Source organism: Varanus komodoensis, unplaced genomic scaffold (genome assembly GCF_004798865.1).
Source record: "Varanus komodoensis strain SLA01 unplaced genomic scaffold, ASM479886v1 scaffold1, whole genome shotgun sequence".
Classification (NCBI taxonomy): domain Eukaryota; kingdom Metazoa; phylum Chordata; class Lepidosauria; order Squamata; family Varanidae; genus Varanus; species Varanus komodoensis.
In genome coordinates this window covers 74,435,304-74,461,662 of record NW_025335268.1, presented here as the reverse complement: position 1 = coordinate 74,461,662, position 26,359 = coordinate 74,435,304, and the positions used below count along the sequence as shown (strand labels likewise).

The following is a 26,359-nucleotide window of genomic DNA, read 5'->3' as shown; positions in this document are numbered from 1 at the left end:
CGTGTTGTCGCTGCCTGTCATGGCCCTGGCGTACCAGGAAGTAGTATAGATGCCAGGAAGCACTTCCTGACAGTTGGGACCCCGAGGGGATGGAATGGGCTTCCCCGGGAGGTGGTGGAAGCCCCACCGGTGCGGGTGTTCAAGGACAGGCTGGACATGCACATGGTGGGCATGTCGTGAGCGGAGCCGGCTGGAGCCGGGGGTCAGACTAGATGGCCCAGGAGGCTCCCTCTGGCTCGCTCTGTTTCTGGGACAATGTGGAACGCCTCCATCGGAGCATTTCCTCACCTAAGTGCAGGAGCGCGTCTTTGGTTTGATTTTTTCCGGAACCTGAAGGGAACCGCCTATAGTTGCTCAGCGTCTCTGTCAGCTCACACCAGCTCAATCCCTCGGCGTTCAGACCGTGACGCCCCAGCCCTGGCAGCGCCCTTCCCCAGCCTTGGGACTGCGGCGCAGGCCCTGGCGAAACCAGCCCGCGTGTTCCGTCCCCACGCACTGCAAGCGTGGCCTGGGGCACGGATCCTGGCCGTGCTGGCTGCCATGACTTGGAGGAAATGATGGAAGGGGGTGCCGTCTGGGAAAGGTCTCCTGCCCCCCGCCGCTTTGGGGGGTTGCTCGCCAGCGTCCACCACAATGCGATTTCCTTTCTCCTCCCTCGCAGAAATGCCTGCGCTCATGGCCTTGAGGAAACGAGCTCAGGGAGAGAAGCCGCTGGCCGGAGCCAAGATCGTGGGCTGCACGCATATCACTGCCCAGACCGCGGTAAGCGCACCTGCACCCGCTCGCCGCACTCAGCTCACACACGCCCACCTGGACCCAATATCCCCGGCATGGCACTGGGATGGGGGAGCAGGCGGGCCGTCCAGATGCCCCGTGTCTTCCCTAGGAAATCCCCGGGTGCCTCACAAATCCCGCCGTGCTCCCCCTTGAGGAATCCAGGCGTGCTCTCAGGAGGCAGGCCCCATTCGCCTCGCGCCATCGAGTCCCTGCCCTGCGGTTCTCCGGCAGCTGAGCTTGTGGCGACTCGCTCTCGCCCTGGCATTGCCAGCCCTGCCCCGTGCGCAGCTCCGCAGCCCTTGCGCCCCCGCAGCCCCGTCACTGCTGGGCTTTCCCCATGGGTGGCCAGGCGGCCGGTCTGCAGCCACAGGCGTACGGGCCCGGCCGTGTCCTGGGGTGAGGGTGCATCGAGGGGTTTGGGGGAAAGCAAGAGGGCTGCCCGCTGTTGTTGCACGCCAGGTAAGCCTGCCACCAAGGCCCCACTTCGCTGAAGCCCAGATCTGCCCTGTGCGCACGCATTAGGAGGTTCATTTGTGGGGCAGGGTGGTGGAGGCTTGCCCGGGAGTCGGCGTGCCGTGCGGCAGGGCCTGGCGCTCCCACCCTGCGTCGTCTTCCAGGGCTGGCACTTGTTTTCCCGGGTTGCTTCTGGAGCTGCTGCCTGCTGGTGCCCATTCTTCAAGCCCTGGGCAGGGTCGATTCCTAGGCTCACCTGCCACCACAGTCACCTGGCAGCCCCCCCTCCTGCCCTTCCAGCCATTATTTTGCATGCTGTGGCGGTCCCGATCTGGGTAGGGGGCATTTCTCCGACGGCTGTTCGGCTTTGCTCGCCACCGGTGAGCTCAGGGCAAGCAGTGGGGTGTTTGCAGAGAGAATGCATGGTTTTCTGTGCATGTAAAGTGAGAAGAAGGTACTACAGAAAAGTAGGAAGCCAAGCAGTGGGGTCTGGGGTTCTAGCATTTGGGATGGAGGTAATATTACTGGCTGGAATGGATCAGTGGGTTGGCTCCATGCTGCCTCCTGCTGGCGTGTGTTCAGGAAAGCTGGCATGTGCTAATGCTACTCATAACATGCCCGGTGTGCAGACAAGCCAAGCGTCACGGGCGGCGAGCACGGCTGTCGCTGCCACGGCGTGGCTCGCCCTGCCTCCTGCCGGTGTGTGTGGCGCTGGCCGGGCCGGGCCGGCTCACCCTGCTTCCCCCTCCACGCTGCAGGTCCTCATGGAGACCCTCGGTGCCTTGGGCGCCCAGTGCCGGTGGGCCGCCTGCAACATCTACTCCACCCTCAACGAAGTGGCCGCGGCCCTGGCTGAGAGCGGTAAGGGCCGGAGGTCGCTGAAGCAGCAAGGCCTGAGCAAGCGGCCCGGTTGATGGTGCCGCGCGCGGACGCGGGGGGCAGCCGCTGCTCGGTGCTTAGAGAAAGAATCGAGGCCAGAGCTCCTGGCCTTGGGACGCTCCTCTTCTGTCCCCCTGGACTCGGGTGCATTTGCCCTCTTGGCTGAAGGAGCAGCAGCTTCAGCTGGGTGCCACGCGCGGCCCTCCTGGCTCGGGAGAGGAGTGGCGGCGTTGGCAGAGGTGCCCAGGCGTAGAAAGGAAGGGTGGGTCCCCTCGGCCCTGTGGCTTGTCGGGGGCACGGCCTCTCTCTCCCAAGGCCCCGGCCTTGCCTCGTCCCTGGTGGATGGCACGGCGGGAACTCTGGGCCTGGCCCCCGAATTTTTTCACAGAGACCCCGTAGCTGGGGCTGGGTGGCCGACTCGGCCTTATGCCAGCCGTGGGCATGGGTGGCCTCCCCGCTCCGTGGGCCCCTGCCCCCAGCCTCCGTTAACTTCCTTACCACGCTCTCGGCCTGGTCCACTTCGGTGGTCGGAGCGGCTTCCCCCGGCTGGCCTGGCTTCAGGGGCTGCTCGGCCCACGTGGGCCCTCGTCACGGGCACTAGCGAAGCGGTTAAGGACTCGGCCAGCCCCCCCCAGTCTGGTGTGTTCCAGAGGTTTTGGACTTCAGGTGCCCTCAGCCGATGGGACTGCAAGGTCTGCGTGCAAGAACGCGAGGAATCGTAGTCCTAAACACCTGGAGCCTGAGCCGGGGCGTGCCAAGGCAGCTCCTGGGCCATTCCAGCACCACAGGGACCAGACTCTTGCGTGGGGACACGAATGTTCAGAGGGAGACGAATTCGCTGTAGTTTGGTATCTGCCCGTGTGCCAGTGGAGGGTCCTGGCCCCCTAACATGGGGGGCAGCTGTTCCTCACTGCGGTGGATGAGGGCCGGGGTTGTGTGAGGAATCTGCCTGGGGTGGGAATCTGCTGGCGCCCCACGCTTGGCTCCCTGGACCCTCGTCCACTTTCCGGTTCCTGGCAAGCAGCCCGGTGTTCACGGGGTGTTCACCAGGAGCTGGGTGGCTCTGGCTGTGCAAGGGCCCCCCCATGCGCACCTGCTGCCGGCAGCACTGGGCACGGGAGAGGCTTGGCCGCCCGGAATGGCTTGGCCCACCTGCTCACAGGCCCCCCTTCCGCACCTGCCCTCCGAGCAGCAGCAGCAGGTGGGGGCAAAGGTCGCCAGTCCGGCAGCGGGCGCTGCCACCCCTGACAAGCCTCCCCTGGGCCCGGCCGTGCAGGAGAGGAAGACGGCGGAGGCTGGCTGGTGGGTTCCGACAGGGCCGGCCCGGCTCCCAGGAAGGCAGCGCCCCCGTGCACGGGCCGCACCCTGTGCCTGGATCTGCCCGCTGCTGCCACTCGGGCCCACTTTCCGCATCTCCCACGCAGGGTTCCCCGTCTTCGCCTGGAAGGGAGAGTCCGAGGACGACTTCTGGTGGTGCATCGACCGCTGTGTCAACGTCGAGGGATGGCAGCCGAACATGGTGGGTCCCTCTGCCTGCGTCTCGGCCATTCAGGGCAGGCAAAGGGCCGCCCTTTGTGCCTGGCCCGCCTTCTCACGCGTGGGGCTTGCAGGACGCCGCTGACAGAAGGTGGTAAGAAATGGCAATCCAGCTGGGAGCTGCTGCAGGAATGGAGACCTTGCCAACCCGCACGCCCGCTGGTGTCCGAGCGAGGCTGCGGGCAGAGTCCCTCCGGAGGGCGTCTCTGCTGTGCTCGGCATCGCTCTCCCGACGCCTCTGGCCTGGGAGCCTGCAGGCGAGGGGTTCCACCGGCCGAGCCGGGGCCGGTCTCCTGTAAGCAGATCCGGGGCCCTGGAACGCCGCCTGCAGTTCCCCTGCACGAGAGTGGGGGAGCAGAGCAATCATCCCGAACCCCCCCAGCGAAGGGAGGTCAGAGTGGGGCAGCGGGGGCAGGGAGATGGGGTGAGCAGGTGGATGAGGAAGGGGCCTGGGGCGTTGGGGTTGGGGTGCCTTTAAAAAAGCAGGGAGGAGGCCGCTTCTTCTGGAAGAGAGAAGTGGCCGTGTGCGGCCCCCTGGACCTTTTGGCCTGCAGGCCTGCCCTGCGTAAGCCACGTGGGCCAGGACGTGCTCGCCAGCAGCCTTGGACCAGGTGGGTGGTGTGGACTGAGCACCTCGTGTTGCGTTGCCCGGACGCTTGGCTGCAGCTGCCACGGAGCGAGTGACGAAGGGCCGCGTGGCGCGGAAGGGCGGGGATCCCTCTTTCGGAGCGCGTTGCCGTCGTGCGCCGTCCAGCCACCTCTGACGTACGGCGACCGCAGGAAGGGAGGCTCTCCAGGACGTCCCGCCCACAGCAGCCCTGCCCAGCTCTTGCAGATTCCAGGGGCTGGCTTCCTTTATGGAGTCGGTCCAGCTCACATTTGGTCGTCCTTTGCTTCTGCTTTTGACACACAATCGCCTTCTCACGATGCGCCCAGGGTGCGACAGCCTCGGTCCCCTTTCCGGTCGCCGTGCATCGCGCTGGCACGCTCTGTGCTGGCCTGGAGGCCTATTTTGGGCAGGAAGCCTCCTCCTCCCCCATCCTTTTGTGCCTGTCGTTCCCGCCCGGCCTGGCCCGGCCCGTCGGTCGCTGTTTGAGTGCCTTGTGGGAGCCTTCTTGCGAACTGCTGTCATCGTTCAATCCCACTGCATTGTTCTTCTTGTCCTGCCGTGGCTTTTTTCTCTGTCTTGTAGGTGGTTTGCTTTGCGTTCTGCTTTTGCCATCTCCTCAGCTGCTTTGGGGCGCATGGCCTAAAGGCGCCATCCCGCAGGTGTGTCTGGTTCAGGGGCAAACCACCCCAGCGCATGGGCCCAGTCTGTGCTTGGCGGGGCCAGGGGCCGAGGGCCGCGCACCTGCAGGCTTGCCCAGAGCAGGCTTGGCGGAACCACTGAGCAGCTGGCGAAGGGCTCCTAGTGAAAGGAAGCATCTCCTGATGCACTGAATTCCTCTTGACAGTCAAGAAGGTGCCGAGAATGTTCAAGATGGATGTGGGGCCAACTTGTTCCAGTTGTGGCAGACGGTGCGACAGGCTTGTGGCCCAAATAAACAAGGAAGAACAAAATCTCACCGACTTAGGGACTTTGCCTGGCCTGCTTTTCGAGGAGCAAGACGAGCTGCTGTGCCTTTTGCCAGCGTGGGCGTCCTCTTGGGGGATTGCCTGGGCCGGACGCGCCAAGCGTCGCTCGAGATGCAGCTAGCATCGAGGGTGCCGGGCCCTGTTCCAGCAGCGGGAGGGGAGGGTTGCTGGGTGGACGCGGCCGTGGCCCATGTTGAGAGGGGCTTCCAGCAGAGCAGGAGGAGGCACGGCATCCTAGGAAGACCGTTCCCCACTCGGGTGTACAGGGACGCTGGTCTTTCTTCTCACAAGGACGCCAGAGAAGCACGAAGTGGGTCGTGTCCTCCCGGCGGCCGAGGCAGGCACAGCTCGCCTCGCCTCTCCACCGGGTCAGGGGAGAGTATCGGCAGCGCCGGCAGCACCGGTCGGATGCGTGAGCCGCCACGTCGCCCCTTCCACAGGCTGGGGGTGGAGTCACTCCTCCAGGCATCCCAGCCCTTCACCTGGTGCAGAGGCAGCTTCGGGGGCTTCCCGTCTCTTTGCAGCAGTTTGCTGTCCGGGTGGTCCAGACAATAAAAGTGGCGTGGCTCTCGCACCCCGTGGCCAGCGGAGGACACGCTCAGCCAGAGCGGTTGCTGCGTGGATCCCGCTTGGAAGGGCAGTGAGCCCACTAGTGCGTCGTCAGGCCGGCACCTGGCTGGAGGCGTCCACGTGCTTTAGGCGAGGGCTGGCCGTAGCCTCGCTTGCGCCCTCTGATCATCTGCCTCATGGGAACCTGATCCACCTCCAGCGCACCGGCGTGCCGCTCACCTGTATGGGTGATGCGCAGGGACGATGACGAGGAGAGGCAGGTTGCTTGCCTGTACCTGTAACTCACTGGCCACCTGTGCATTCACAAGCCTCCCCACCACCCCGCTTCCATGCTGTTACCAAGGCGGCTACCAAGCAGTCGTCTTCCGCGCCTGAAGCTGTAGTGGGGGGTCTCGGGGGACCTGAGGGAACAGGCAAGGGACATGCACCCAAGGATGGTGGGGGTGGGAGGTGTTCCCACAAGACCCCAGGCAAGGCCCTGTGTGCAGCACACAGGTGGCCACTGGAAGAATTACAGTTACAGGTAAGCAACCTGCCGTCCACCCATCCACCCATCCTATAGTGATTGCACTTCTGTCCCACCTTTGCTCCTCCCAAGGAACTCAAGGCAGTTTCCATAATGCTCCTCCTCCTCCTCTTATTCCTGTCCTCACAACAACAGCCCTGTGAGGTGAGTTCAACAGGGAGTCTGTGAGTTTTGCCTGCAGCCTCGGCTTGCGTCCCGCCCCCTGCTTCCTGCCCTCTTTGATTTTTCTAGATGAGCAGGATAGGCATAAAGTGTTCATTGAAGCTTGGAAGGTGCCGCCGGAATCCCGTGTCAGACGTGCGTGGCAGCCTGGCTTCAGAGGCGCTGGGAAGACTGGGTATTGGGCTGCTTGCTCACCGGGCGCCGCAGAGCTGTTCTGGCTGTCCGTGCTGAGGCCTGGGAAAGGCAGCTGGGAAAGTGCTATGGTAGAAAGGGCACCGTGATCGCTAGCCCCGGATCCCCAACCTGGCGCCTTCCTGATACGCTGCTTTGTGACTCCAGAATCCCCCTGCCTGCTGTGTTGGCCAGGGGATTCTGGGAGTAGGAGTTCAATGCATCTGGAAGGGACCAGGTCGGGAAAGGTGGGGCCATTCCTTGCTGTATTCAAGTTTACATTTGTGTAGCAGAAAGATGCTGCTTCCCCCCCCACTCGCCCTGATGCACCCCCCCTTCTCTGTTATCTGCTCTGAAACCCACCTCACAACAGGGCCCGTCCCCTTTGATTTTGCAGAGTGGCACGCACCCTATTGGTACTTCCTAAAAAACGAGGGAAGGTGAGCTGGCGGCAGGAGCTGAGCAGGTGCCCCCACCCAGGGGCCCTTGGCTACCCGGGGGCCGCCTTCTCCAGGTGGGCGAGAGTACAGCTCCAATCACAGCCGAGCCCACCGCCTCCTTGTAGCCCAGCGGCATGCGGACAGCCCTGTAACGAAAGAGGCAACGCTTGGTGCTTGCTGCCAGAGAGGGTGCCCCTTCCAGGAACCAGGCGTGCCTCAGCGCCGCCTTTGCTCTTCGTTCCCTGAAGGGACAGGGGAGGCCAGCCAAAATCGGCAATTATGCCCTATTTGGGCATTGGAAGGGAGAAAAAGTGGATTATGCAACCTTCTTAATTAAATAAAGATTAATGAGCCCAAGCCTGATTGAGAGGGAAGAATGCGCTTTGTTTGCAAACCTTTCTCCGGGCTGCTGATCCGTTGATCTTGGGACGATGCGGCCTGAGCCAAAGGCCGGTGCAGGCGCTGCTGGCCCCCCGCTTGTGGCCGGGCATCCCGCTCCCCCTTGGCCATTTCCCTCTGGCGTTACCTTCACGGGCAATGCAGCGCTAGCAAGATCCACCAGGAGGGAGCAGGGCGAGCCGGTTTCAGCGCCGTGCGGAGCTTTTCACAGCCGCCCCCAGCGCCCACGGTGTGACGCGCCAGCTGGGATTGAGCTGGCCACCCTTGCCCAGCACGGTGCCTCTCCAGGCGGTGCCCGCAGGAAGCTGCCTCCGCACCGGCGGCCACGTGACAGCCGATCACCGCAGCACCCGCCAAAGCCACCCAAAGGCAAACTTCGAGCCTCACCACCGTGCTCGGTATATTTCTTGCAATTCTGCAGAATGGTGACCGGCTCAGAACAGCTCCTTGAAATCGCTGTCGCAGTGTGCTCTGATTCTTCTTTCTCTTGCACTCAGATCCCCAGGTCTCACATAAAAAGCAGGCAGAGTCACGGAATGCACTTCTGGGCACAGCAGTGCAATTCGCGTCTTAGCTGCAGGAAGTGCAGGACTCTGCTGCGGCTTCTGCCTGACAGAACGACTCTGAAATTATACTTCTTCCACTTGAAATTTGCAAGCCCCATCGAGCTGCAGGCCATTTCTTTCTGCTTTGCCTGCAGTCCATTCACAGCATCCACGGCCACTGGCTCTCGGTCCTTAAAACTGGGAATTCACTGGCCTTGCTTTTAAGGGGGGCGGTTCCCCTGCAGCCCCCTGGCTGTGCCAGGGTTTGGGATGCAAAGCAGGGCTTCAGCAGAACCAGCAGAGGGTGCTGCATCATCGGAAAACTCAGGACGAGGCTTCCCACTAACTCCAAGTGGGGAACAGCCGGTGCTTTGCTGCTGGCTGGACGTGTCAGGAGCTGCTGCCCGGTGCATCTGGAAGGCACCAGGTTAAGCGACGTCTGTTTAGACCTTTCCAGGTAATGATGCATTTTAGGCACCATACCAGGTACATTTCTGTATTTTAGCTGGATGTAACATACAGTAAATTCCTGCATCTAGCACATCTTTGTGCAACAGGCCTGCGCTTCCAAACTCACCAGGTTTGTGAAGTTGTGGCCCCTCCTGGTGCACGAGCGAATGTTTGGCTATCGCTGGGCACACGCAGAAGGCCCGTTGCGGGAAGGGAGAGCAGCCAAGTCTTGGAAGCAAATCGATGGAAGCAGGGGCTCCCGTGTCCCCCAGAGCCCTTTTTTCAGTTGTCGCTTTTGCTCTTTTTTCTGTTCTACTTGCAACAGAAGTTCTGATTTTTTTTAAAGCAAAGCTCTTCCTTGATTGGTAGATGATTTATGTGGCTATATATTTTGCAGATATCCAGGAACAAGGTTGTCAGCACTGGGACCAAAAAACCATGACATGGAGGGGCCCCCAGTTACACCAGATAGCTCAGCTCCCTCTGCAAGCTTACTCTGTTGTGGTCTGGGGAGGTTGCCGATTATCTTCACTTAAGCACAAATGCCACATCGACCTTTGCAGCATTTATCGGGGGGGGGGGGGTTGCTCAGCCCAGTTGTTTGGGACTTCAGCTCCCATTACTCACAGCTGCTATGGCCAGTGCTCCGAAATCCTGGGATTTCTTACTGGCGGACATGAGGTTGGGGAGGTCTGATCTGCACCAGTGTTAATCCCATCTTGGGGCCGTGAATAGTCATGTTATGTTTTGCATGGAGACCACGTCTTTTTTCCCCGTCTTGAATCTGCTGTCAGTCGCTTTCACTGGGGGACCTCTTCCCCCTGAAGTCTGGCATAATGGGAGAGGAGAACTGGCTCTCTGACTCTCTGTCCATGCTGTGCGTCACTCTGTATGTCTCCCAACTTGCGTCTCCCCATGAATTCTCTCCCCTACCGCAAACCTACAAGCGAGGCTCCAGCAGTATGTGGACTGAGAACTACCAGAAGTACAGGCAGGGTTTCGAACAGGCAGAGGAACTAGAGATCAAATTGCCAACATACGCTGGATCATGAAAGCTAGGGAGTTCCAGAAAAACATCTACTTCTGCTTCATTGACTATGTTAAAGCCTTTGATTGTGTGGATCACAACAAATTGTGGCAAGTTCTTAAAGAGATGGGAGTACCAGACCATCTTATTTGTCTCTTGAGAAACCTATATGCGGGTCAAGAAGCAACAGTGAGACCTGGCTCGGAACCACGGATTGGTTCAAAATTGAGAAAGGAGTTTGGCAAGGCTGCATACCGTCTCCCTGCCTGTTTAACTTATATGCAGAGCACATGAGAAAGGTGGGGCTAGATGAATCACCAGTTGGAATTAAGATTGCCAGTAGAAATAACAACCTCAGATATGCAGATGATACCACTCTAATGGCAGAAAGTGAAGAGGAACTAAAGAGCCTCTTGATGCAGGTGAGGGAGAGTGCAAAAGTTGGCTTGAAACTCAACATTAAGAAAACTAAGATCATGGCATCCGGCCCTCTCACTTCATGGCAAATAGATGGGGAAGAAATGGAGGTAGTGACATTTTATTTTCCTGGGCTCCAGGATCACCACAGATGGGGACTGCAGCCAAGAAATTAAAAGACGCTTGCTCCCGGGGAGGAAAGCTATGGCAAATCTAGACAGCATACTAAAAAGCAGAGACATCACCCTGCTGACAAAAGTGCGTATAGTCAAGGCTATGGTTTTCCCAGTTGCAATGTATGGCTGTGAAAGCTGGACCATAAGGAAGGCTGAGCGCTGAAGAATTGAGGCCTTTGAATTGTGGTGCTGAAGGAGACGCCTGCGAGTTCCTTGGACCTGAAGGCGATCAAACCAGTCAGTCCTAGAGGAGATCAACCCCGACTGCTCTTTAGAAGGCCAGATCCTGAAAATGAAACTCAAATACTTTGGCCACCGAATGAGAAGGAAGGACTCCCTGGAAAAGAGTCAAATGCTGGGAACAATTGACGGTGAAAGAAGAAGGGGACAGCAGAGGATGAGGGGGCTGGATGGGGTCACTGAAGCAGTTGGTGTGAGCTTAGGTGGACTCCGGGGGACGGTGGAGGACAGGGGGGCCTGGAGGAGCGTTGTCCATGGGGTCGCGATGGGTCGGACACGACTTTGCAACTAGCGACAACGACATCCACAAACTAAATCCCAGCAAATGCCAGCGCCTCCTTCATGGAGCAGGTGCTTCCATCCATCATAGATTTTGCTCTGAAACCTTTAGGAACACTCGGCTGTGTGTTGTGTGTGTGCCCCAAGCCACAGTTTCGTGTTCACATGACTTGGTGCTGTGCTTGTTTATGCCCCCCTTCCTCACATGCTGCATTTTAGCAAGCTGCTTCTGTTTTTCCCAGTAACCCAAGTTTGCCATTGCATCTGAGCCCTTCAAAGCAGGGTTGGGAGCAACACCAAGCCATGGTTTGGTATTGTATGTGACTCAACTCTCTTAGCACTGGAATGTCACCGCTGCTCTCGCTTGTTTGACTTTGCGTGTCAGATACATGACTTTGTGCCTTACTTAATCCATGGTACACATTTTTATCTCTGCTTCTATTGCAGTGTTTTTAAATAACCTTCAAGCCCCCTGGATGTATCTGACCTCTTCATTCTCCTTTTCAGCGTCATCTTGACTAATCACCACATTTTTAGGAATTTCTTTGTTTAAAAGTAAATGTGACCTTGCTGGACTTCCTTGCCAATTTCCCCGCTTCACAGTTCTGTCGGAACAAGCAGGTCTTTCTGTTGTTGCAGATCTTGGATGATGGGGGGGACCTCACACACTGGATCTACAAGAAGTACCCCAATATGTTCAAGAAGATCAAAGGGATTGTAGAAGAGAGCGTCACTGGTGTCCACAGGTAACCACACCTGCGCACTTGGGTTGGGTGGTGCCCCCTGTAACCACGGACTCGCCTCCCTTCTGTCAGGTCCTGAGGGATGAGCTGGTCTCCGGACCCTGGACATCCAGAATCAGGCAAACTGGGGGAATGGGAGGGTATAAGCTCCGAAACGGCAGGCGAAATGGGGGGCCATGCGGTGTTGATCGAGAGATGTGCCTTCCAGTGTTCTGCGTGCATTGAGCAGCTGTTCCAAAGGAACGGTCCTCGACCGCGGCACAAGGGCCCTCCAGAAAAGAGCCGGAACCGTGTTGCAGCACGGAACGGGCCGAGAAGCATTTTGGTGTGCTGTGGGCATCACGTAGAGCTAGCCTGGTTCTTCTGGGGCTGAGCCAGGCAAGAGAGAACGCAAATTCCGTCAGTTTAGTCACCCCCGTTCTCTCTCCGGGCCCTGCCAGTGCCTCTGCGTGCTGATTGTGTAACCAGCTGTGCGTGGTCGTGCAGGACCGGAGGAGGACACTGCATGGGAATGCGCTTCCGGCCCCCCTCTCTCTCGGATTCTGTGCACGCGTGCACGCAGGTCCCCCCGCCACTATTTCCCCGGGTGGACCATCCTGCGGGTGGCCATCCTTGGTAGCTCAGAGGGAAGCAGCCCTTCAGCTTGAACTGGCTTCCAGCCATTCAGCTGCTCCTTCTGCTCTGGAGTAAAAGCAAGTTCCTCTGGAGACAGAGCCAAGGTATTCGAGTCGGTGCGCTGCGGTTGCAGCCGTCCGTCAGCGTCAGCCGTGCGCTCGGTGGACCTTGACGGGCCTGGAGCAGGCCTTTGCCCATCCTCCCGTCGTTTCTCTCCCTCGCCACAGATTGTACCAGCTGTCAAAGGCAGGGAAGCTCTGCGTCCCAGCGATGAACGTCAACGACTCTGTCACCAAGCAGAAGTTTGACAACCTCTATTGCTGCCGGGAGTCCATTCTCGATGGGTTAGTATCTTGCTGCTTAAATGAACTTTCTGAGAGGCGTCGGAGGCCTTCCCGGTAATAAATAGGAACACTTGGAGAGGGACATTAAGAGAACTGTGAGCGGCTGGCTGAGAAGCAGGTTTCCTTGGTGGAGGATCATTTCTTCTGGCTCTAAAAAGTCAAATGTAACACACACACGCGCGCCCCCCCCCCCCCCTGCAAAATAAGGCTTAGCAGCACTTCTTCAGGGGAGGATGGAGACAAGCAGGCCCTACTGCCCTGCCCTGCTCTGAATCTCTTCCCAGCAAACCCAGGTTGTTGCTAGCTTCAGAGCAAGAGGATTAGCCCATTGTTCCTAAATCCAGCAGGCCTCTGTTGACACGGGGAATGTGGTTATCACTCAGTAACGCAAGCATCGGAGAAAATGAAGTGTTTATCATGCAAAGGCTGTGCTCTTCTTTTAACCACATTTGCACGAATCGAGTAGAACAAGAAAAATACTGCAGGCAGATTGTATCAGCATGTCCGTCAGCTTATTCCTTGCACTGCATTTGGCGTGGTCGCCAGGTGCCCGTTCCTCCTCTCCCCGGGGGCGGGATGCCAGTGGCAGAGTGGCTCTTGCACGAGGGGTGCCCAGGCGAGGTGGGAGTGGGCAGGGCCCAAGGGCCCAGCCCGCTTGGCGCTCTCCACTTGGTGCGGCCTTGTGCCTGGGCGCACCTTGCCCCCCGAGACCCAGCCACATGGGCCGTGGGAGCAGCCTGCCTTACGGAGGCGCCTCGATACCGGAGGAGGAGCTGCCGCGGTCTGGCCGGGGCAGTTCTGTGTGTCACACAGCCCGTCGTTAGGTGGCCTTCCCCAGCCTGGAGCCTTCCAGCTGTGTTGGGCGACGGCTGTGGGGGGTCGTCCAGCACATCTTGAGGGCAGCCGGTTGCAGGAGGACACTGGCCTTGCGGAGGGCGTCCAGCCCTGCCCAGGCGGCCCGGTTCCAGGCGCGCTTGCGTCACCGAACGTCACCGCTGAGCTGGAACCTTCCTCTCGGCAGGCTTGCCTTCCACGTGCAGGGTGGTCCCTTCCTGAAGAACAAATTCAGCAGGTGTGCTCCCACCTGCATCGGGGGGACAGGTGGACAGCCTCAGGCAGAATGAAGCCCAGGGGGCTTGCCAGAAGACAGAAGCGTAGCCAGCCCCTCTCGCTCCCCCACCGATACGGCCATGGCTGCGCTCTCAGGCGTGCAACGCCAGCCTCGTGGGGTTTCGCATCAAGCGCTTGCCTGCCCACGTGTCTGGTGCGAAAAGGGTTAAAAGACGCAAGTAGGCCGGGCAGCTGGGAGAAGCGCACCTTGCCCCTCGTAAAATGGAACATGAGAAACTGGAGCAGAATCGCGGCTCGGTCCGTTGGGACAGCTGCCCACGCTCAGTGGGAAACGGGGCCTGCGTGCGCAGCCTGAGCACCACTAACCTATTTCACTGGTCTGCTAAAAATAGATGACAATGTAGGACACGGTTGCAGAGGAGCTCGGCAGAGGGGGCGCACGGGAGGCCGGGTGTCCGTGTGCAGAGCAGCACGGCTCCCCTGGAAGCCGCCGTTCTGGGCGTCCCGCCTCTCCGGCTGTTTTGGCGCTGCACAGAGCAAAGCGCCGAACCCCAGCATGGCCCGGGCGGGGACTTCGCAGTGTCCCATGGACCTTGGAGTTGAAGAGGAGGCACGGGGAGTGCGAGCAAAGCCAAGAATTCATGGGCAGAAGGACAAGAGGGAGTGAAATCTCTGCAGAAGGGGCAGTGCACGGAAAGGCCGCAAAGGAGGGCAGCCCGCTCCTTCCAGGCCCCTGCTGTGGGTGCGGGTTGGGGGCCGGTGTGCCGGGGGTCCCAGCGGTCCCACCAGCTGCGCTGCGGGGCGGCCCGGCCACTGCCGCGCTGCTGGTGCAAAGCCTTGCCCGGCCGGCCCCTCTCCCCCGTCCTTGTCCCTCGCTGGCTCTTCTGGCCTGTGCCTCCAGGAGCCCCGCGGCCCTCGCATGGCGGGTTCTGTCTGGAAACTCCGGGAAGGGCAACCAGCTGCCGCGCGTGTGGGTGGGCGCAATGTGGGCCGTGGCCTTGCCGCGCATGTAATGTACGCAGGCCGGCTGAGCTGCGCACGTGGCTGCGGCAGCCAGCGCGCTTGTCCCACGGAGGCTGGCGAGGACGGTGCCTCCCGCGTCTGGCGCAGCAGCACAGACACGCCACAGACGCCACTCACCGCTTGGCGAGGGTCGCGACGGAAGCCGTCGCTGCGCAGAAAGCTAAACGCCGAGCCATTTCCTACTTGAGACTTCTCTACGGGAAGATTAACTGCGCACGTGTCCCGCTTTGTGCTCCCTTCCAGCCTTAAAAGGACAACGGATATGATGTTTGGGGGGAAGCAGGTGGTCGTCTGCGGCTACGGAGAGGTAAGCCTGGCATGCCCTTCGGGACGAGCTGCCCCTGCCGCGTGGGCACAGCTTCCCTCCTCCGGCCGGACCTCTGCACCGCGGGGCCTCCGTCTGCGTCCCCCGAGGGGCCTCCGACGCACCAGGCCTGTGGAGGAGCTCCCCGGAGGGCGCTGAAGCCCCAGGGAGGGCAGGGGACCTGCTCTGGTGCCAGGGCTGGACTGCACCAGGGAGAGCCCCTGTGGGGGCGCGTGCCCGCTGGGGAGGCGGGCAGTCCTCCCTGGGAAGACTGTCCGGCCAGCTCACCTCAGCTCTTCGGAAGGCCTGCCAAGGCCTTTCCGTTGCACAAGAGACTTGCCAGTGACGGGACGCCGGTGTCGGATCCTGCCTTCCTGTCACTTGGATCTCATCCTCTGGTTCTTTAATTCAGTTGTTGCTTCCTTCGTCACTGCCGGGGATGAGTTTTTAATCCCAGTATGTACCATTGACCATCGCAAACGGCATGTCTAAGTGACCACGGGAGGTTGATCCATTTTAAAGCCGCCAGCCGTTTCTGCAGGGGGCCCTGAGACGTGGCCTGGGGCCAGCGCCACGCCAGCGTCGTTTGCTGCGCATGAGGCGGAGAAGCGTCTCGGCCGCCCGTGTGCCGTGGACCCTCGGCAGCCGAAGCCTGGGCACTCCGTGGCACGGGTGGCCGAGAGGTGGGCGCAGGACCCCGTGAGGAGGAGAGGGCTAGCCCCGGAGGGCTGCGGGTGCCTTCCTGACGGCCACCTTCCCGCTGCAGGTCGGCAAGGGCTGCTGCGCTGCGCTGAAGGCCATGGGCTCCATCGTCTACGTGACGGAGATCGACCCCATCTGCGCCCTGCAGGCCTGGTAAGCCCGGCACCCCGAGAGGCGGGCGGCTGCCAGCCTCTTGCAGGATGGGGCCTTTGCCCCCGCTCTGGCAACGGGTCAGCCGAGGGGCCGCGTCCCGTCAGCCGGGATCGCCGGCGCCCTGCGGAAGCGAGGGCAGGATGGGATGGGGGAGAGGCTGCGAGAGGCATCTGCGGCGTGACCTCCTGTGGTGTGCTCGTGGCTGGGGGGTTAAGGCTTGGCCGGAGAATCTTGAGGGTCTTCAGCAGGCCCACACCCTCAGTCCTGGGAGCCCAGAGGCCCTTCCTCTGCACAGCGCATCATCGCAATCCTTTCTGGAGCAGGGTTTCTTTTAGAGGTCGCCTCGCTCATGGGGAAGCAGAGGTCTCCCTGACTGCGAGGAAAAGCAGAGCAGCCCTGCGGGCTCGGGCCGAGGCCCTGCTGTGTCTTGGGGGGCGCTACCTCGGGGTTTGGCTCGCGGATTGGGGCGCGCCTTTCCCCTGGCGCGGCCATCCCCCTGCCTCCGTGGAGCCCCGAGGGAGTAGCTGAGCCACACTTCTGGGGGCACCAGGCTGGAGAAGGTTCCTCCAGAGGCCAAGGCCAGCGAGGCAGGCGGTTTTAGCACCCGTCACGCCCTGCGTTCGTGCAGACAGACCTTGGCGGAAAGCTGAGTGGGGCCAGGCCCAGAGGGAAGGGTCCTGGATGCTGCCTGGAGTTCTGTGCTGGGAGATGAGCCGGATATCCGCGGGGGAGAACATAAGAGGCCGCTTGGTCAGAGCAGGCAGTGGGCGACGTCGGCCGCTGCCTGGAGAAGCTCTTGCCTTCCGGGGTGGCTCCTGGTCTGGAGGCCAAGCTCAGTAGTGCAGGAGCCGGTGGGGGCGTGTAGGCGCATCTGCCTTTCCTCTCCTCCATGTAGCACCCGTGGGGCATTGCGGTAGCGCCTCTCTCAGGCGCTGTTTGCCGAGCATATTCAAAGCTGGCAAAAGGCGTGGCGCGCTGCGAGGGCCAGGCTGGCTTCCGTCTGGAACCAGCGAGTGGTGTTTTGTGGAAGTTCCCAACAGCAAATCCTGGGTTTTCTGGCTCCGCGGAGGAAAGTCCCTCTCTTTGAGGCAGCTGCGAGCTTCCCGTTGCGCAGGCCTTCAGGGAAGCCCGGAACGCCGGAGGGGCCCCAGCCGAGCGGCCGGCTGGCCAAGCGCTTGAACGGGGGGGCCCAGCCCCCCGCTGTGGCACGCTCAGCGCTCCCAGGCCCGCCGCGGAGGGCAGGGCAGGCGCCCGCTCTTGCCACTGCTGCTAAGGCTGTCTGCTTCTTCCGCGCAGCATGGACGGCTTCCGCCTTGTGAAACTGAACGAAGTGATTCGGCAAGTGGACATTGTCATCACCTGCACAGGTACGCAGGTGGCCCCGCCCTGAGGGGGGCTGCCAGGAGCGGCCACGTGTGGTCCCTCGCCAGCCCTGCGCGGCTCGTGGGGGCTCCGTTGGGGGGCATATCCAGGAGGGTGCCACCGGCCGGAGAGCGTACTGGGGAATTGCGCCGGTCCGTGCGAGGGCCGAGTGCGGCCCCAGTCACGACTGACCTCCCCGCTCGCCTTCGTCGCCTCTGTGTCCCGCAGGCAACAAAAATGTCGTGACCAGAGAGCATCTCGACCGCATGAAGAACAGCTGCATCGTTTGCAACATGGGACATTCCAACACGGAGATCGATGTGGTAAGGAGTGGGCGCCCCCCTCCTTCCCTGTGTGGGCCAGTCCCAGGTGAAGGGGCTGAGAGCCGCCCGCCCGCCCCCGGGGCTGGGCTTCACGCAGCGCCTGGGGTCTTTCAGGTCTCTGCTCCCAGACCTGCCCCTCTGTGGGCAGCGGAGCCCAGAAGCTGGCGTCTCCGTCTCCGATAACTGTTTTGTTGTTGAGAAGCACCGGGCGGGCTGGGGGGTCCCCGGGACATGCCCTCTTCTGAGCCAGCAAGCACCATAGGCGTTCAGTTACGACCAAGGACCTCGCAGGGGCCACTGGTGCTCCTGCCGTCCATCCACGCTGCCCAGAGGGCAGATCAGGGCTGGGTCGTGCAGGGAAGCAAAGCCATTCCAGCGGCCGACAGATCCTTCCCGAGAGAGCACCCCCGAGTTGAGGCTTATCTGTCGGGCCTTCGCCTCATCCGGCGCCCGTTTGAGCCACCCTCACTTCAGCGGGAGTGGGCGAGCCTTCCCACGTCGGGAGGCTGGTGCTCGCGGGGTGGAGGGTGCCGTCGCTGCCTGTGTGCTGGTGGGATCTGAGCTAGCGGCGCCTGGCCAAGGCGCGATCTCGGGGCGGTGGAGGCAGTTGGGTGGCAGTGCCGGCCCAGCGTGCAGCCGCCGCGAGAAAGGCGCATCCCACGCCAGGCACAACTGGAACATGCGCTGGAAGCAGGGCTGCCGGCGTCGTGCGCCCTTCAAAACCTGTGGTGCTAGTGCCCTTGCAATGCCACAATGTCCTCGAAGGGAGAGCGTGGGGTTAGGAAAGGGGGCCTGAAGCGGCCAGGGGCTGCAGCCACTCTCCCGCGGGTCTGAGGCCGGTTGGTGGGAGATTCGGGACAGATGCGAGAAGGGGCTCCGCCAGATGCCGTTGAGTCCTCTTCCGCTCGGCACGAGAGGACCCCAAACGGCGCCTGGTGCAGGGAGGTGCACAGGCTCCCCCCATAATATGAGAACCCAGCAGGGCCCCCCCCCCCGAGACGGGGGAGCAGGACACGCCAGCGGCAGCACACGAAGGCCACTCGGAGGTCACTGCTCGGGGGACGACTCTTGGCCACAGAGAGCTCCGTGGGACCACCGTGGGCCAGGGCACGAGCAGAGACAAGGGGGCCGCCGCAGCTGGGTCACCCTCAGGGAGCCCTGGGGTGCTTGCCAGGGTCTCTGCTGACCGGTCTGGCACTGCCTTTCAGGCTAGCCTGCGTACACCGGAGCTCACCTGGGAGAGGGTGAGGTCCCAGGTGGACCATGTCATCTGGCCTGACGGAAAGCGGGTGGTGTTGCTGGCAGAGGTGAGTGAGCGGCAGCCCCGTGGCCCATGAGGGCTTTTGGTGGGGGGCAGAACCCGCCCTGGGGGTCTCCAGGAGCTGCTTGGGCGGGCTGTGCCCGAATCCCCTCCAGGGCACCGGCTGGTGAGGGCACGGCCCCAGGGGGGTGCCCATGTCGACCTCCACCCGGGCTGGTTCAGAGCCTCGCGCGCCGTGCTTGGCGCGGGGTTCCCCTGCCGCCCCCCACGTGGATCGGTGACTTGTGGGGGGGAGGCGGGTCTTGCCCACAGATCCACGCTTGTCTTCCAGGGACGCCTGCTCAACCTGAGCTGCTCCACGGTCCCGACCTTTGTGCTGTCCATCACGGCCACCACGCAGGTGAGCCGGAGAGGCGGGCGGGGCGGGTCCGAGGCCTCCGTGCCCACAGGTGCGCTGGCGGAGGGGCTGAGGGCTGGTCCCAGCAGCAGAGCCCCTTCTGCTCCGCAGGAGGCGCCCAGCGAGACAGCAGCGGTGTTTCCGTGGATGAGCACCTGGCCCCTCATGGGTTGAGGGCCCTCCGTGTGGCCTGGCTGGGGCCCCGTGAGATCGCAAGGCCAGCCTTGGGGGGACGTTGCAGACTCCATGGGGACTCTCCTGATCTGTTTTCTGGGTCACTCGCTACCAGTTAGACACGGTCTGTGTGTGTGTGAAGTTGGCCTTTTTCTCCCCCAAAATGCATCATTTCGGCACTTGACCGCCTTTAAATGCAGCTGCCCGTTTGGTATCGACTTGAGAGAAAATTCTTTTGCAGCTCGTTTTTTTCTTTTTTTAAACTATTGTACCCCGTCCTATACATAAAAGCCTCAGAACGGTCTCTTCACGACGTACTGCAGGTTTCACCAGCCTGGGCAGTTCGGTGTCGGCCAGGAGCTGCCCCGGCACCTGGCTGCAGTCGGGCAAAGCACATCTGGGGGGCAGCGTGGGTGTGGGGGGGGCTTGCCCAGCCCCTGCCGCTTCCCCCCTCAGGCTGCTCTGTTGCGACTGGCTGCACTGGCCAGACGGCTCCCGTGAGCCCCCCACCCTGCCCCCAGCACAGCCTTGGCACCCGCGCCCTTTCCTTCAGGGCTTCAGGAGCTCTGGCCCTCCCCTCCCTCCCTGTCTGCCAGCCCATAGGCCTGTGTCTGCGGCGGGCTGGAGGTGCTTCACCCATCCAGCATGTTACGTGGGCAGGGACACGTGAGCCGCTGAGGCCAGCAGGCGCCCCCGGCCCCGGTTGGCAGGGCCACCGCCGAGGGCCCACGGGAGGGACAGCAGCGGCCCTGCGCTCGGGCTTTTCACTGACGGACCCCCCCGCCACGCGGGCTGCTGCGCAAGAGGTGCCGCTGTGGGCCGGGGTCCGAGCCCGGCTGCCCCCCGGCCCTCCTGGCCCTGTTCCCAACCACAGAAGGCTCCCCCACCCCCGGCGATGCCCGCAGGCCTGGGCGATGGCGGAGGTGTGTGCGAGATGCACGGATTTGTCCTCGATCGCCTGTGGGCCCCTTTCAGGGCAGAACCGCTCTGCGTTGCTTTCCAGGCCCTGGCCTTGATAGAGCTGTACAACGCCCCGGAGGGACGCTACAAGCAGGACGTCTACCTGTTGCCTAAGAAAATGGGTGAGTGCCCCCCCACCCCGCACAGCCGGGCCCAGCGCCCCCACGAGCCACGCCAACGAGCCACGCTCCCCTTTCCTTTTAGATGAGTACGTGGCGAGCCTTCACCTGCCGACGTTCGACGCACACCTGACGGAGCTGACGGACGAGCAGGCCAAGTACCTGGGGCTGAACAAGAACGGCCCGTTCAAGCCCAACTACTACCGGTACGCCCCTTTCTCTTATTAGGACCACACGAAAAGCGCCCCCCCCCCCGCCGGGCACGTGGGCGCTGGGGCTTCTGGGATGCAAGCCCCTCAGAAACGGCCCGTCGTGTCCTCGGGAGCTCCCAAGGGGCTTTGGATTGCAGGAAGGGGCTTTCAAGCTCCCTTTGCCCCCGTCGTCCCCCCCCCCACCGGTGGGGAAGGTCGGGAGGTGGTGGGTCGCATCCCTCTCGCTCTGACCTCTGGACCAGGCGGGGCGCCCATGGGGTGAATCTGGCACTGCCTGCCGGGCCGTGCTGGTGGGCCGTCAGGAGCAGCTAGGGGCTGCAGGGCCAGGCCAAGTGCCCCTCATTGGGGGCTGCCACACCCTCCCGGTGGGTCCTCCTGCCCCGTCAGCCGGGTGGGGATCAGGTACCCTCAGGCAAAGCGACGGTGACCCCCGTTTCATGTGGTGGTGAGGAATGAGCTTTGGGAAGCCCCGCAGTGATCCCGTGGACAGGCGCCCTCGGGCTGCCCACAAGCGCCACGCTCTGCCCGCCACAGAACCGGCCGTGTGTGCCACGGGGAGACCGAGCCGGTGTGGCCTGGCGGGAGGAGGCCGGATCGCAGCGACGAGGCCTCCGTGTCGGATCCGTGTGTCGTGGGCGGACTCCTCAGCTCAGGATGAGGGCGAGAGCAGCTGGGGGCCCTTCTGTGCCCCGCCTGGGGCAGAGGCAGGAGGAAGGGCCCAGGGACGCCGAGGAGCTGAAGGCCGACCCAGCGGCTGAGGCGGCGCAGCGCAGCCCTCTCCGCGTTTCCCAGCCGTGTCCGATGAGGGTCTCCTGGGCGCAGGACGGATGCCCTCTCACCCGGCTGGCTTCGCCCAACTAAGAGCCTTGACACGCGTTTCGAGGAGGCAGCCCGGCGGCCCCCCCAGGAAAGCTGCTGGGCCTGGGCTAGCCCTCAGCAGGACCGGGGGTGGGAGGAGCGCTCGAAAGCGTCAAGGGCAAATGTCGGAGCAGCCTCTTTCTGCCCCCCTCGAATATCTCCAGGCAGAGGAAAAGGCAGATGCTCCGGACTGACTAACCAGCTGTTTTGTGTCGTTTGGCCAGGTATTGACTCCCTGCAGCTGCAGCTGGAACCAAGGGGAGGAACTCGGCCCAGGACCCCCCCCGGCCACTGTACAGGTTGAACCCGGACAGGCTCCTCGAGCTCAAACCGGGCTCCCCGCCGTAGTGAGCAGTGTGTTAGGTTATTTATTTATTAAACTAGAATACTGTAAATGCGGCCTCTGCCCATGGTGTTTTTTGAACTGCCACGAGACTGTGAGAGGATGGGCCGCGGCTTCCCGGGGGCGGGGGCGGGTGGGGGAAGAGCAGTAGCTGGGCAGGGGCGGAGCGTCTGGCCACGCGGGGGGTGCAGGGGGCCCTGCCAGCGTCCAGCCGCCTGCGATCGCCGTCGCTTTAATCCCGTGTCCAGCAAAGGGAGGGGGGAGTGGAGGAGCCGGCTGTGTCGGGGGCCCCCCACTCTTGCTTCCTTCCGCCTCGTCCTGCTCTCACGCCGTGGCAGATGGATGGTGGCCGCAGCCTCGCCGGGAACCGGGAGCTGCCCTGCCGCCGGAAAAGGGGCACCCGCATCGCGGCCAGCGCCAGACGCGGCGGGACAGTTCCAGTCTCGCTGGGGGACACCCACTGCTTTGCTTAGCTGCTCGCGCAAAGGGGCGACTTTTGGGGAGCGGGGCTAAACAAAGGTTGCCAGCCCCACACTTTCTGGGGGGAGTCCCCGTTTGGCGCACGCCATGCCTCGCTCCTGCAGGGTTGTCGTGCGCGTTGCAACCAGCCGGTCCTTCCCCAAACGTCCCCTCGTCAGGCTGACGTGGCCGAGCCGCACGCTCTGGCGGCCCTGCCCTGCGTTTGCCAGCCCCGCACAGAGAAAGCGCGTCTGTCGCGGCTGATGCACCACGGTGGGGCGGCGCAACCAGCCGGAGGAAGGGGCTCCGCTTGCCTTGGGGGGGTCCGCCTGTGCCAAGGGTCTTCTCAGTCCTTGCCGAGAATATTTGGTCGTAAGAAATTTCCGAGCCTCCCCTTTCTGGGTGCTTTTCCTTAACAGCTGCAAGCCTGATCAGGAATTTGCCCGAAGTCCCAAAGTGACAAAATCTACTTTTTATGTATTTACAAGGCATGTGCAGGTTCCAGTGATTCAGGGCTTGGAATGGGCACGTCTCGGATTTCGCCGATCTTGCGCCAGACCAACCCTTTTTGACGTGTCTTGCTCAGAAAACGCTTCCCCTCGGGTGCTCCCAGTGTGTCTCTCTGGATGCTGCGTGGATCGGGGCCCCACGGAGATACGGTGTGACCTCGGGCAGGAGCAGCGTGGCGTGGCTGGCGGCGGGATCCGAGGGAGCGCCTGCCCCTTCTGTCTGGAGGAGGAGCCCCCGGTTCCCTGGGGGACTTTCCCCTCCCGGCTGAAGGGGCAGTGCCTGTGCAGCGTCTGGGTGACCGGCGAGGACTGCTGCCAGGCGGAAAGTCGGGATAAATGAATGGCGTCGGCACAGCGTCGTGGATGCGCCGGAGGACCGGCAGAAGCAGCCGGCCCCTGGAAAGCGGAGCCCAGAGGCTGCCGCTCCCCTGGAGCCCTCGCTGCCCCGCAGGCCCTCCGGGACAGGCCGCCCGACCCGGGTGTCGCGAGGCCAATCTTTCCCTCGCCTCTCCTTCAGTGTTGCTCCTGTGCAGGCGCTTCTCTTGGAAACGCCCCGTGTCTGCTTACGGTCTGGCAATGGAACCAGGGGTTTCCTCCGCTTGCCGTCGCGTTTATCGCCTGAACTGGCACCTGCCGCGACCTGCATACCTTCAGTTTACCGGCAAGGAGAGCGTAGTGGGACTTCCGAGTGGGGTCGTGGAGGACCTGGAGTTGGCTTGGCTGAGCTGCTGCTGGAAGGAAGGAAGGAAGGAAGGAAGGAAGGAAGGAAGGAAGGAAGGAAGGAAGGAAGGAAGGAAGGAAGGAAGGAAGGGATCAAACAGAGGCGGGGCTTTGGCTTGCCTGGATGCAGCAGCACAAATTAGCAGTTGGGAAATGGCTTGAGCGGCAGGCAAAGGTCCCTTCTGCCCTGGGATACGCGGAGAAGGGCCTGGACGGAGGTCGGCGGCCGCCGAAGCGTTTCGCGTCACTTCGAGGCTTGTACACCTCTGTTGTGGGGAAAAGGGGGAGACGAGCGTGTGCTGCACCCACGAGCCGCGGAACTCCTGGTCGGCTGTGCAGGCTGCTGGAAACGGCCAGCGAGCAGCACTCTGTGCCCTCCGCGTGGAGGGGGGCCTGCCCCGATGCTTCTGGAGGTCGTGGCTGCGAGGGCCGCTCTGCGTGCCGTGGACAGTGCCCGATGTGCTTCAGGGCTGGTCACCAGCCACGCAGGAGAGGCTGTTGGGCAGTTTGTCGTTTCTGCCGTGAGCTCGGTTCCTCTTTAAAGAATTTGCTTGGCTTTTCCTCTTTGGCTTCTCTGAGCACGGGCCGCAGTGGCTTGACCTCAGCCTGGAGCTGAGCTGGGGGTCTCGATGCAGCTCACCGGGAGTGAACGAGGCCCTTCCCTGCATGAGGCTGTTAATCGCTGTACTTGCTCTTGGTTTCATCGCAGAGCTGAGATCAGAGCTGTGTGCGCGGAGCTTTCTCTTGCCTGCTTTTCTCCTCTGTAACCTCGCGGCAGAGCCAGGCTGTGGGGGAACGACAAATGCATGCACGGAAGCAGTGCTTTTAGACTAACGCCCCGTGTTCCCTGTTCTCAAAAGGCCTGGGAAATGGCTGTGAAAAACAGAAGCAAAACGGGAGCATCACAGTGTTGGCTGAGGAACGTGCACACAAGTGTGAGGAGACTGTTGTGAGTGTCAAAAACGCCGCACGCGGAAAGGAGGGCGACTGCTCACCTGCCATTCCCAGAGTGCTGCTGGGCAGTGGGCGTGCGGGGTGCAGGTCAGAGGTGACGCAGCTCGAAGAGATGGGCCTTCCGCTGTAGGGCCGTGTCCACGTTCAGGTGCACAGGAGTGAAGGAGCAGGTGCCACAGCAAGAAGCTCCCGTGGTCCCTGAATACGCTGCCGTCTCGCTCGGGACTCCATGCAGGCTCCTGTGGAGTCCGAAACCTCCTGCGAGCGGAAGCCCTGAGCCAGCTCCGTCCCGCCCGCCCGCGTGGCCCAGGAGCCCGCCCCGTCTGCCCTGCCTCCGGGCTGGCGCATGCGGCCTCCAGGCTGGCTGGCAAAGAGCCCGGCCAGGAGTGCCGCGGGGAGGCAGCCTGCTCGTCTCCCACCCAGCCAGCTCTCGCCTCGAGTGCCGGGTCTGTGGGCTGCAGGCATGCTTCCGGAGTTGTGCTCCCCGGGAGAGCTTCCCTGGCTCTCGGATTGTGGCTGCTTCCCTGGCAAACAAGGACGAAGCTTTTCAGGACTCTGTCCGGGTGCTGCACAGAAGCCTGAGAGCGCCGCTTGCGGCAGCCTCTCCTCGTGCACGTTGGCATATCTGGCTGGGGTTGCAGGACCCTCCCCTGCCCCTGCCAACGCTCAGAGTACGAGCTGCTGCTTGTAGTCCCTTTCCAGAACCCCGGAGCGTCCTTCCAGGCTGCAGCCGGCTTGTGGGACGGGAGCCTGGGCGGTATTAGCAGCTCAAGTGCATTCCCACGCGGCGCTCTTCCACATCGGGGCGGCTGCAGCGGGCCCGGTGCGGGCACCTCTCTCTTGCGTCTCCCCGCGGCAGAGCTGGTCTCCGGGGCCCCGGGGCCCACACAGGCAGGTGCCTGGAGTCTGTCTTGGTCCTCGGCGAGACCCAAGGGAAGAGCGGTGTGGGGAGGTGGCACCCCCGGGTGGGGCAGCACGGCCGGTCTGTGTTGAGGGGAGTGGGTTTGGCACGGACGCCCCTGAGCAGGGAACTGGCTGACGAGGGTTGGATGGGGGTAGATCTGGCTGGGGAAAGAACGAGGTGGCACGGGGGAATGGAAAGGTCCGGAGCAGCCCATTCCCCCCCCCCCCCCCAGTTTTCCCAGGGCCCCCTCGCCAGGTCTTCCCTCCGCCAAATGGGAAGCATCTTCAGATCTGGATGCCACGGCACATGGACTGCAGCTTGCTGTTCTCGGATAGGGGGCAGATCAGATGCTTTGGGGCGGGGAGAGGCTGGCGGCTTGTGGGTGGGCAGCCGGGGCCCTGCGGCCTGCACTCGGGTGGGGAGCAAGGGCTGCTGGAGGGGAACGGGAGCAGCTTTGCAGGGCGTCCCTCGGGTGCTCGGGCAGGCCACCCAGGCAAGCATTCCCTCAAAGCCGTCGCCTTATTACTTAGCTTTGGTTTTGTGGACAAGAGAGAACCTGTGACCGCCACAGCTTAATTTTGGGGTGATGCCTGGACCGGAAGAGCGGGGAGGGGGACCGTGTCGGGACAGGGTCCCTCGCCCGCTCGTGATGGGCGCTCTGCTCCTCTGTAAAGTGTTTGTGCTCTTCATTGTTACCTTTCTCGAGCGGGGAAGGAACAGGAAGGTCCCGCCAAAAAGGCTTTTATCTCCCTCCAGTTTAAAAACCGCCCCCTTCTCTGTGTTCTGCATATTTTTTTCATCTGTAAGCTATTTTGCTTGCTCAGCTTTTCCTAATCAATTAGAAATCACCACGCTCTGTGATCATCTCTCAATTTAAACGGTGTAATGTTTTATTTTCTAATGTGACATTTAAAGTCTGTTACAGAAAAAAGATAGACACCAGCAAGAAAAAGCTGTATGATGAATAAAGAATTGTGCTCAAAATCTCATGAAACCAGGAAACAAAAATCATGTCAGAATTCTCCACTAAGGATTTTTAAAAAAACCTTAAGAGATTATAATATTTTCAAAAGGATGTTTTAACTATTAATGTCTGAGTGATTGTATTGGATCAGCAATAAGGACTCTGTAATCGCAAAATTACAAATAAATTCTTGTAAAATCCAAATGGGTCTCTGGGAAGCTTTTGATGAGCTTTTTGTCCTTTGGGTATGCCTGGACTGGGGC

General features: G+C 61.8%; 1 protein-coding gene and 1 long non-coding RNA gene across 2 annotated transcripts in view; both read left to right on the top strand.

Moving 5' to 3' along the window:
- The window catches only part of AHCYL2 (adenosylhomocysteinase like 2), an 89,570-nt gene extending 67,932 nt beyond the window's left edge, over positions 1–21,638 (top strand). Inside the window, exons 4-17 of the mRNA XM_044429330.1 lie at positions 662–762; positions 1,989–2,091; positions 3,534–3,628; positions 11,262–11,368; positions 12,208–12,324; positions 14,662–14,725; positions 15,489–15,577; positions 16,874–16,944; positions 17,168–17,262; positions 18,471–18,569; positions 18,855–18,923; positions 20,098–20,176; positions 20,259–20,379; positions 21,468–21,638. Of these exons, the coding sequence (XP_044285265.1) occupies positions 664–762; positions 1,989–2,091; positions 3,534–3,628; positions 11,262–11,368; positions 12,208–12,324; positions 14,662–14,725; positions 15,489–15,577; positions 16,874–16,944; positions 17,168–17,262; positions 18,471–18,569; positions 18,855–18,923; positions 20,098–20,176; positions 20,259–20,379; positions 21,468–21,474 (1,215 nt within the window). The 5' untranslated portion in view covers positions 662–663 and the 3' untranslated portion in view covers positions 21,475–21,638. The remainder of the gene's footprint in view (positions 1–661; positions 763–1,988; positions 2,092–3,533; positions 3,629–11,261; positions 11,369–12,207; positions 12,325–14,661; positions 14,726–15,488; positions 15,578–16,873; positions 16,945–17,167; positions 17,263–18,470; positions 18,570–18,854; positions 18,924–20,097; positions 20,177–20,258; positions 20,380–21,467) is intronic.
- LOC123023018 lies at positions 4,260–5,205 on the top strand. The gene is made up of 2 exons (XR_006414614.1): positions 4,260–4,914; positions 5,100–5,205. It is a non-coding gene; the product is annotated as an uncharacterized LOC123023018 (long non-coding RNA).
- Positions 21,639–26,359: the final 4,721 nt, after the last annotated feature.